The sequence below is a fragment of the Schistocerca cancellata genome, chromosome 6, assembly GCF_023864275.1.
Source record: "Schistocerca cancellata isolate TAMUIC-IGC-003103 chromosome 6, iqSchCanc2.1, whole genome shotgun sequence".
Classification (NCBI taxonomy): Eukaryota; Metazoa; Arthropoda; class Insecta; order Orthoptera; family Acrididae; genus Schistocerca; species Schistocerca cancellata.
In genome coordinates, this window is record NC_064631.1 from 246,551,973 (window position 1) to 246,564,120 (window position 12,148).

The following is a 12,148-nucleotide window of genomic DNA, read 5'->3' on the forward strand; positions in this document are numbered from 1 at the left end:
CCAAGTTTTGAACTTAGGTAATCAGATAATTTATAAATGCAGCTGAGAAAGTAAGTCTTTAATTTTGTTTTTAATTTGTAATAATATTGAATTTTTTGTTTTCTTCTATATGCAGCTTGTTCAAAGCTTTTGCACAAGAATAGAGAACATCACATGGGACCATAACTACGAAAGTGAACTCTGCATTGTTATTATTTCCATGCCTTGCATTTATGTTTGCCATATTATTATTTACATGACATTGGTTGTTACTATGTGCATATTTATAATCTTTTCTTGTTTCTACATCCACCACACTATAGATCTAGGGAATGAAAGGTACATCAACAGTGAATGCAATTAAGGAACAAATGTACTGGAACCGAGTGTAAAAACAACAAAGCAATTAAAGAAGGAGCTGTAATATGTTTTGTTGACCATTTAACATAGAAATCTTAGTGCTTGTTTTAGAAAAATAAGATTATTAACCAGACATCTTTCCCTCAGTGGACAACTCCATAAGGCAGTAGAGTGGTAAATTACACAAAGAAGCTATCATTTATGACCACAGGTCAACACGATCAGATGAGGCCGCAAATCAGCTTATCAAAGTTCTGATTCCATTTTAGCATAAAAGCAGTGGAGTTCTCATTTTCGTGAGAAACCTTATTTATTTTATTTTTGATTTATTAATTTATTTCCCACAGAGAGGTGAACAAGTTGGCATATGAGTAAATTCTGGAGGCAAAACATCAAATACAGCAGATAGGTTGGATACTGGGAAAATGCAGTCAGCCTGCTACAGAGATTGTTAACAAGACACTTGTACAAATCATTTTAGAGCATTGCCCAGATGTGTAGGACCAATATGAAATATGTTGGGCAGTGGATACTGAAAACATATGCAGAAGGCCAGAACAAATGGTGACAGGTTTGATTGACCCACAGGAGAGTTGGTCAGTGAAAATTGATGCTAACTGCCCCATGAAAGCCTGCTTAAAAAACTTCAAGAGCCACTATTACATGAGGAATCTAGGATTCTACTACTGACCCTTATCTATCAAACCTGTATGGTCCTTGAAGACAGATTAGACTAATTATCCTCTGACACAAAGACTTTTAAGCAGTCATTCTTCTTGTGCTCCATACACGAACAGAACAGGAAGAATGCATAATATGTGGTGCCATTGAAAGTAGCCTCTGCCGTGCACTTCACAGTGGCTTGCACAATACAAATATAGACATAAATATAATTGTAAATGATACTGTATCACTTACCTGCTGGTCCCTGAGGCCCTTCATCTCCTGGAACTCCTGGTGCTCCAGAGAGGCCAGGGTAACCAATTTCTCCTTGGAGTCCAATCTCTCCTCTTACTCCCTGTAGTAAAACAAAATTACCTCCTTAACTTAACAATTTTTCTGTAAAAGTGTGTAAACTTTAAACTTGATTGTGATTATAGGTTATTCCAAACAGCAGCAGCCTGACAATTATTCAGTTAAATGGTAATTATAGAATGGTGAAAAAACATTATCTTAAAACCTCGAGCTTACCCATTGTTTTTAGAAAATAGCTCCACATTGAATAAAATGTATTAAGACAGACTATTTTAGTCAAAATTTTTTCAATACTGTTTGCAGTGTTTTTGATAAACAATAAAAATTACAATAATACTCTTTCATACAACACTCATCTTCATATGTTCATGGTTGTGTGAAATGTTCTGAAACGTAATACAATATATAGGCCTACATCACAATCTTCACACATATATCTCATGATTCTGTCCTATTTTTCCTCCAATTTGCATCTCAAACTCTATTGCACATCTCACATATTCTGGTAGGATTCTGCTCCTTTACAGTAGCTGGGGAAAATGACAGGAAATGATAGTCAGTTAGAAGAATAGGACTGATGTTTGTGGATGGACGACCAACTACTTTCAAAGTGAATTCCTTCTTGTGACATTCAGCTGTCATCTTCTCAATCATTGCCACACATAAATCAAGAGCTTTCTTGTTCCTCTAGATTTCTTGTATAAGCTGAATTAATTAAAGAGAACCAGTTCAAGTAGTTGGAAAAATTTTTATAGTATTTTTGTTTCTTTTCCATGTTACTGGATTGTTTGCTGTTTGCTGGTCAACTTTACCAACTTCTCCCACTGTGTCATTATATGATATGACTGTTGCTGGTTTTTTTTTATCTATCTATGCCTTTTATTTACAATTTTCATTTCTGCATTGTGGATAGTGCTCAAAATAGACGTATCACACTTGTCTTTCTATCTCATTGTTGTAACTTTACCCATCTGAAAAGCCAACATATCTCCCTCAATTTTTTACTGCAAAACTTTGGTGGGATATCTTTTCTAGAAAGTCACACAGGGCTGCATATGTCAGTTTTCTTATCAATAAGGAGATCTGCTACATGTGGAGAAGTACAGAAATTATCAACTTAAAGAAGCAGCCTTTGTTGAGAAGGGGTTTCATTAGCATCAATATTGTTTGAGATGACTGGGACAGATCTTTGTATTCATCATCAAATTTTGGGTCCTTACCTATATATATAATTATAGATCATATGTAGTCAGATTTGGACTCACAGAATATGTAGATCTTTATTCCAAATCTTGCTCTCCTTAGAGGTAGAGATGGAACTCAAGCTGATCTCCCTTTACATAAAACAAGTCTATCATCTATGGTGACATCATTCTCTGGAGTACAAACAATTTTGAATTCATTATTGAGATTTTCTAAAATGGGACAGATTTTGGTTAGCTTTCGCTGTGGATGACCAGCTGTCTTGAGCTGTCTTGAAAAATGAAGGTATTCCTTTAGTATCAAAAATCATTTGTAGCTAAGCAACTGGTGAAATATTGGAATTGCAAGTAGTTGATATTTAGAGCAATACATCTGGCTGCTTGGTTTCTTTATAATACTTTATAATGGTATTATACTAAAGAAGATTCTTATTTCATCACTGTTTGTGTCCTTTCAATCAGTAATGTGCTTATCTCAAGCACATCTATTATTCTCAGTGACTACAATATTCACTGACTCATCATCAGTTATTTTACTTAGATATTCAAGTCACTTTGTTTGAAGTCTGAAAGCATTCCAATAAAGGAAAATCTTGGACATGTGGGGGGCTCTGCAAGTTACATTTCATACCAAAGTCTTCATCACTCTCCATAATGAAAAAAATGCAGGGGAAAACCAGAGTATAATATCTTTTCACAATGCAAGTAAATGGCAACTAGAATATCTTCCCCTCTAACTTTGACAGCAGTTAGCCAAGAGGGGCCTTCACATAGCTGCAAAACCAATCAAAGTAGCATCATTGTTCTCTCTTGTACTCTGTTGTAGCCATATTTGTAACTAACTGGATGGAATGATTTTCTCTGGGGTTTGAATTTCTATACAGAATACTGTCAAGATAGATAAGTAATCTCAGGCTTTTAAGTTAAGGGGTTATGTCTGGTTCTTTGTCTAGCTCAAAATGAGAAGCCTGATATGAATATTGACAATAATTAAATGTCTGGCAGATCAAAACTCTATGCCAGACTGGGACTCAAACCCAGAACCTTGCCTTCATACCAACTGAGCTATCTAGGCATGACCCACAACCTTCCCTCACAGATTTACTTCCACCAGTACATCATTTCAATTTACAAAAAATCTCCTGTATACGTAGAACTCCTGGCAGAAAAAATAATGTGGAGAAATGGCTTAGTTAAAGCCTTAGGAATTGTTTCCAGAAAGCAACTATCACTTTGTAGTGGAGTGATTTGTTTAGTGGAGTGAAATATTAATGCTACTGAGAACAATGTTTGAAACAGATCTTAGCAGTTCCTTAGACTGGAATGACGAAGAAAAGTTTGATAAAGAAACCACTAGAAATACTAAATGAAGAATCTCGGGTTTGCAGATGTTCTAAGAGAATTTTGTCATCAGGAAGAAGAGACAGATTTAATGTAAGAAAAGTCAAGGAAAGCTGCTCAGCTGCACAACAAAAGAAAAGCTCATTTTGTATCCCTTTTCAATACAGTTTGATGAAAAGACACAAAAGGGCATCTTTACAGCTCACGTTGTATGCAACATGGAGATTAGACATCTGCAAACTTCCAGGCAGACTGCATTTATTTCTGCAATAGAAAACTGATGCATACATTAATAATAACAAGATAAATCTCCACCACAAGTACACATTCAGCATTTAATCTGAATGTCCATAATTGACATATAGAAGTACTGGAGATGGGCTGAAACTGTAGAGACTCTGCTATGCTGAGGTTTAGCACTGGACAAGTCTCTCATCAAAATCTTCAGGTCTGTCAGGTTAATTCTGGAAACCCTACTACAGTCAATAAGTTCCTGGAATATTGGCAACTCAACCTGGTTAAAAACACGTTGACTACAGAAGCCTGTATCATTGACTACAGAAGCCTGTATTTAGAACAGGACCAGTTATTTCTGTTGTTGCACATTGCTACACTTAGTTTACTTGAGAAAACTATTATTTCTCATAACACAATCCAATGGGGACTATAGATTGATTGACACTTGGGACTGAAGACAGATTACTTGAACTGTTACTGGAATCAAATAATATCTAGTGGGATACAATTGGGATATCAGAAATATACAGAAAGGAGAAAGATAAGACGGAACTACAACTATAGTAACCTGCCAGTTTCTACACTTATCGCCCACAGTAGACATCAGTCAGGCCACTATGGCAAGCATGTACACATCAACAATCAAACAGCATCTCTCACACTGAGGGCCACCGTTAAGAGACTAGAAGTGATGTCATCATTGCTGACAGCATGCAGCCCCAGTGTATGGAGCATAGCACACTGGGGGAAATGGAAGTAGCAGCAGTGTTAACAAGCCAGTCAGGCTGTGGCAGCATGGACAGTGAACATCATTTCCTTCTTGTCTCTCTTGTTTCATACAGCACGAGTGGGCAACCTGCCCCAAGTGGTGGGCCTCTTGCTATTAATGTCAAAGAATGGGTCCCATAATAGCAGTAAGTCAATATCTACCCCCTCAAGAGACAGTGTAGAAATCAATGGACATTGATATTCATACTGTTTCATCATTGTCTTCACCTTTGTCTGAAAGTCAGAATAAACTTTCCATTGAAATCTGGGTAATGGATCAGCCATTATGCTTACAAGTCACATCATGGGCCACTGTGTCCCCATCCAACTCACAGACATTTGCCAGGCTTTGGTATCCACCACTGGCACATGTCTAGCATCGGTTGGTAAACTATAACAAACAGCACATTTGTATTCTCAGCCAATTCATGGCTGACACATTTTACAAGTCAGTTGTTCATTCCATTGGGTAATGGTGGTTAATGATGCAAGTAAGAGAAAATCTATTTGGGTTAGACACTTTTGATCGTTTCATTTTTTTTCGGATGTTGTCCATGTGGTACCAGACCAAATGCCTTATCACGAATTCAGTTCCTTGTGTTCTGAGCTTCCAGGTATGTTTGCCAAAGGAATTAGGTCGTGCAAACAATTTTGCATCACACAACACCCTCAAACCCTCTGCCCACCCTCGCTCTTTTTAGGCACAGCCAGTACCAATAGCTGTATGTGACCACGTCAAGATCGAGCTGAATTGCTTAAGGTCATTGGAAGTGATTAGACTGATTTCTTCAAGCCAGTCAACTTTGACTCTATGGTGCCTTCAAGGTCACTATTAATGCATTTATAGACATGTACCCCTTTACCTCACCCAAAGGAACTGTTCACAAAGTTGGCTGGAGAGCATTTCTTTTTGAAAATCAACTTGGCAGATGCCTACCTTCAGATTCTGTTGAAGAAGGCATGAAAACAGTTACTTATGGTTAATATGTCTTTTGGCCTCTATCAGTGTGAACAGATAATTTTGCGGGTTGCTAGAGCATCTGCCATCTTTCAACGTTTTTAGAGCAAGTTACATCGGGTGTCCCTTAATGCATCAACTATCTTGATGACATCTTTGTTACAGGTGCTAATGTGTTGGATCACCTATGTAACGTCTGTGCTATGTTTACTGTTCTATAGCATGTGGGCCTCGAATGTAAGTCTCACTTTTTCCAGCCTTCCATTGTTTATTTGAGTCATAAAATTTCCCCACAGGGCATGCACCCCCTGAAACAATATATCACCACCATTACAACTTTGCCCTGTCCATCTAATTTACAAGAACTTTGGGTGGTGTACTGTTACAAGTTCATTCCAAGAGCAGCTACTATCACACATCCCTTGCATCTGTTGCTCTGGAAACATGTTCTTTTTGTTTGGTCTGCTGCTTCTTAGCATGTTTTTGTTCAGCTTAAGGATAATTTTTGCTCTGTGCTGTGACATGCAATATTTCAACCTGACAAGCATTTGGTCTTGGCCATGGATGCAACCAAGTACAGGGTGGGAGCAGTCCTGGTCCATCATCATTCAGATAGCTCTGAACAGCCTATTGCTTTTGTATCCAAAACACTCAACATGGCTTGGCAACATTTTTCTTGGGTGGAAAAAGATGTTCTTACTATTGACTAAGCCCTAAAAAATTTTCAGGTGTTCTTGTATGGTGCAAAATTTCATTTAATTCCCTGTTTGCCCATCAGAATCCTTACCAGACAAAGCTACTCATCATCTTCAGAATTAGTGTCTCTTCTTGTCCCAGTACAATTACAAGATCCATTTCCATTCCTATGTAGCAACATGCAAATGTGGATGTACTGTTCCAGCTCTCCATGGGCACTGACCCCTTGTTTGACCAGGAGGAACTGATTTGTTTTCAATTGTACAGGGAGGTGAGGCACATGGTGGATGGCATCCCCATCACCAGTTCCCCTATTGCCGCTGCCTTGACAGCAGGTCTGGTGCTCTGACAGGTCATTTGCTGGATCCAACATGGTGGTGCAACTGTCTACCAGGCCATGCATCAGACCGGCACTGGAATTATTATGTGTTGCACCACTGCCTCCCTCTCTTGGATGGCATTATTCTATTGTCAACAGAAGGGTTAACTCCCCTCATCCTGGATCGAGCTATCTGCTGTGGGAGGTCCTCCACTTATTACATCAATGTCTCTGAGGGATCTCTTGCACAAAACTGTTGGCTCGCCTCCATGTGTTTTGGCTGGACATTATCAGGGGGTGGAACACCTCGTTGTAGCCTGCCATATGTGGAACACCTTGCTGTGGTCTGCTGCAACTGTTTGCATCAGTAGGTGGCACTGTGCATTCCCCCTCCCCATCATGGCCAGCCCCTACAGAGACTTCAGTGAGGGTCCACATTGATTTCACTGGTCCTCTTTTAGACACTTTCTAGTTATTGGTCACTGATACTTTTTCTGGTTTTCCTTATGTCATTCATTGTCTGTTGTTACAGCAGATGCAGCTATAAAGGCACTATCAAAGATATTCTCCATAGAAGGCTTGCCTTACACCCTGGTTTTGGACAATGGTGCTCATTTCATGGCACTATCTTTCAAGGACTTTTCAACACACAATGCCATTCACTACTTCATGGTGCCTCCCTTCCATCTGTAGTCTAACAGTGAGACAGAACACCATGTTTGAACATTTAAGATGCAAGCATGCAAGTACATCAAATAATTACCAGCTGAGGAGGCTCTCTCATTCCTTTTAAGCTCTTACAGAATGATGCCAATTGGAGCGAAGAATCCTGCTGAGCTCCTGCTTGGTAATCACTTGTATCCCAGGATGGGTGCTGGATCCCTTCCTCATGCCACGGATGTGACACCTCATTCGTCAGCGACCCTGGCCACTTCTGGGCTTGGGCAGGCCTGACCATGCCCACCTAGTCTGACAGCCAGGGTTTTATCAGCACTGACAATGGGTTTGCTTCCTGTGTCCAGTACAAGTGCCTCACACTGTGCTGAGCCAGTACCTCCACTAGTGGGGATGGTAGCTGTATCTTTGTCACCAGAGCCTCTCCTCGTCAGTCCGCGATCATTACTCCCCATCCAACACCACTCATCATGGGCTCTGATATCCAGATGGCTCCTTCCCCCTACTGCCAGTCCTGTCCACCTGTCACCCCAGGATCTGCTGGCAATTGGGATGCTCTCATCCCATTGATTTTGTCTGTATGTCCTGGTGCAAGCAGATCAGAAAACTTTCGAACCTTTCCACCTTTGTCTGCTCTTCCACCACCTCATCCCCCCTCCTCTACATGTCTTCACAGACACCATGGACGTCTCTGCAGTAACAGCATCACAGACACCAACACCAACACCTGTTCCTCCCCCCACCTCCACCCCCAAAAATGGAGGATTGTAGTAACCCATCAGCCCCTACACCTGCACCCGCTATGGAAATAACTCAGGCCACTAAGCAAAATGTAGTTCACACCGACCGCTGGCCACAGCTACCTGCGGCAGCCAAGAGGGGTAACCCAGTTACCAACTGCACTTACCTGTTCTGCCATGCACATGCGGTAGGACTCTAGTGACACTGGGTGGGACAGCGTCCTTATATGGCCGCGTATGAGCCTCTGGGCTATTAGGTGTCAAATGTATTTGTTACTTGTAACTACATCCAGTGTAATTGTTTTTGTCACTCCATGACCTAATAATCATCATCATAATCATTTTCTGATCATGTTTCCTTGTGTTCCTAGTTACAACAACAGTCAGGAAACATCTTTTTATGTAGGCAAAACCAAGGTGGTTCATCGTTATAAAGGCAATTAAAAATTGAACTGTTGATATAAAAGGAATTCTCAGACTGAATGCTATTAAGAATAAATGAAATATAATCATCAGAAATAGTGGAAGTTTATGCCCCACTTAATTTGCACTCTGATAATGATGTTGATCATCTTTACAAGGAGTTACAAGGTTTGTTCAATAAAAGCAATGCAGACATAATTACAGATAACTTTAAAGCAAAAGTGGGAACAGAGTTGAAAAATTTCTCTTCAGTGTAGGACACTTCGTATTCAATGTTAGGACCAACAGGGGAGACACGCTATAGTGAAAGAAGAGATCTAATGGTTAAGTGAGCTTGGCACAGTAGCTTCACACATCTAACAGAACCAGTCATATAACATGATTTTTATATGTCTTTACACCAACATTTCAGTGTTGCCAAACCTCTATAGATCACTTCTGTACAGCCAGCAATCATTTTCATTTCATAGTTTAAAACTGGCAATAGTACTGACAACTGTAGGGGCTCTTTGTTCTCAAAATAAAGTATTGTGGAATTAGCCAAGAAAAACCTCTTGTACACCTCACCCCCAGTCAAACGATTGGTTAGTTTATTAACCAGGATACCAATGTGGCTGGGAACCCAAAGGAAATCAATCGAACGAGCAGTAGCACTAAGATCATCAGAGATCAAGAAGTGGTGGGAAAAACACTGAGCAATAGCCTGAAGGCAACTAATTCAGTCTGTACATAACAGAACTCAGGTGAGGGACAGCTGTTTAAAAAAGCAAAGGGCCTGATAGATGGTCATCAGTTCCATGGTAAAGACCCCACATATGGCTGTTCCATACCAATAGAAGATGTGAAGACATATTCCACTTGATCAGCAGATTTAGAGCCATCAGTGCAAAAAGCAATAGCAACCTAAAACTCCTGTAAGAGTGGGCAAAACAAACAATGGAACACAATTGGAGTGATGGAGGTTTTTGGACCCCAGAAGAGATCCATCCAAATCCAGGGGTGAGGAACAAACCAAAAGGGTGAGGGTGGGGGTGTCAGGTAAGATCATGGGGAAGGGGACAAGGAGGGGAGACAGAAATCACAGCAGAGCTGCCATTTTTTATGTCACCAGGAATTGGAAAGAAAACTGGAAGGATCATCCACCCCACAATGTCCACCTAATTATAAACCTAACAAAGAAGATTTCAGGGTTTGATCTTCCCTATTATGAATAGTCAAGACTAAACCACATCTAAAGAGGGCAGTAGAGATATGACAGTGTCTTTAAGACATGAGATTACTGAGAAAGTGCTGGCATGTGGTTGTGATGCGGAGAAACAGACAATAATACACATTGTGGAGAACTGTCCAATTCATGCATTTAAAGGTGGACTAAAACATCTGTATGAAATAAAGAGTCATGGCATATGGTTGCAAAATATAAACATTAATTTGTACATCTGTGGTGTACGTATTTGTATGTGTTCAGTAATATCAATTCTAGTTTCCATAATAACAGTTAACAATACATTAACTTTCAAACTTAATGCTTAGGACAGCTACTACACTGTAGCAGGATGTACATATACACGAAACTTCCTGGCAGATTAAAACTGTGTGCTGGACCGAGACTCCAATTCGGGACCTTGCCTTTCGCGGGAAAGTGCTCTACCATCTGAGATACCCAAGCACAACTCATGCCCCATCCTCACAGCTTTACTTCTGCCAGTACTTCATCTCCTACTTTCCAAACTTCACAGACACTCTCCTGCAAACCTGGTTTGGTCCCAAGTTTCAGTCTCACTCCAGCACACAGTTTTAATCTGCCAGGAAGTTTCATATCAGCGCATACTCCGCTGCAGAGTGAAAATCTCATTCTGGAAACATCCCCCAGGCCAAGGCTAAGCCATGTCCCCGTGGTATCCTTTCTTCCAGGAGTGCTAGTTCTGCATGGTTCGCAGGAGAGATTATGTGAAGTTTGGAAAGCAGGAGGCGAGGTACTAGCGGAAGTAAATCTGTGAGGACGGGGCGCGTGAGTCGTGCTTGGGTAGCTCAGATGATAGATCACTTTCCTGTGAAAGGCAAAGGTCCTGAGTCTGAGTCTCAGTCCAGCACACAGTTTTAATCTGCCAGGAAGTTTCATATAAGCGCACACACTGATGCAGAGTAAAAATCTCATTCTGGCTTACATATACATATTGCAAATTTCACCTTCAAAATTAACAAGGAAATCTATTACAGTGTAAGAAGCAGAAAAGAAGAAAGAATTCATAAGCTGATATTTTTCTTTAAAATAGAATGCTATATAGTTCACATACTTTTTCAAGCTTATGCTTATGGCACAACACTTCCATCTAGAGAAGAACAGAGTCATGAGAATATAGTAATAGACTGTGCAAATACTACATAAATGAGGGGCAACCTTCAGGGATCAGTCAAGATATCCTGATAGTCAGTAGCTCAATTTCATGGAATATGCTGGAGCACTATCATTCTATATAACCACTGGTAGTGTACTGCTCATCTAAGCATGCCAACTAGACAACGAACTGATACACTGACCACTTCCAGAAGTCACTGGTGCTCAGTACTACTGTTAATATTGATATGAGTAAAAGTGACACAATGCTGATTACCAGAATCTGTGGCACACGAGGACACAGAAGCTGCAAGTTCACAGCATTAGGTAACTACTGCCATTCAAAGATTACGACAAAGCTACACATGAACAATGATAACTACAGCTGACTTTCAGCTTGATCACAGGGCACTGAAATAGGCAACAGGACACAATTACGTTGAGCATAACAAAGAGCACTAGGACACAGACTATCAGTCTCAGTTGTCTGCAAATATATTTATGGAGGATCACATACTCATAATGTGTGTTCTGTTAAAAAACAACACTCTAGTAAATAAAAACACTGGTCACATATCTGGAAGAAAGCAAATCAAATGGATCTGTTCTGGCCTCTTGTGAACTGCAATGTCAACTGGCATCCCAATGGCTTTTATCTGGATAAATGTGAAAGAACCCTACAGCTGTGCACAAAAATCCTGTTATCATTGTTATAGCCACGTGCAGTGCACAGCAGAGAATGGAGATACGAAGCTGCCAGGCAGGGGAGCTGCTGGAGGTATTGCTAACTACGAACAGACAGGACAGATGAACAGGTAGGGGACGACAGATACTACGACTGACCAGGACACAATATGAGGCAAACAAGCAATAACTGAGGGGATGAACACGGCGAAACAACCACAACACAGGAAAACTCCAAACAATGACAGTAGGTATCTAAACTGGAGCACAGTACAGCTGAGATGCACACGCGAACTACGGCGAGTACCATACTGCCAGGGTAGTGCCGCACACACACCTAAATACCTGACCACAGGAAATGCGACTGGCTGCAGACTTCATGTGGTATGGAGAGTGGCACATTCACACAGTGAGGCTCATGGTGCAGGCACATGCCAGAGCACAGATACCTCT

At 40.5% G+C, this 12,148-nt stretch overlaps 1 protein-coding gene across 1 annotated transcript in view; it reads right to left on the bottom strand.

Moving 5' to 3' along the window:
• The window catches only part of LOC126191497 (collagen alpha-1(IV) chain-like), a 594,967-nt gene that overhangs the window by 83,781 nt on the left and 499,038 nt on the right, over nucleotides 1–12,148 (bottom strand). The window contains exon 25 of the mRNA XM_049932389.1: nucleotides 1,258–1,357. Coding sequence (XP_049788346.1) covers nucleotides 1,258–1,357 — 100 coding nt within the window. The remainder of the gene's footprint in view (nucleotides 1–1,257; nucleotides 1,358–12,148) is intronic.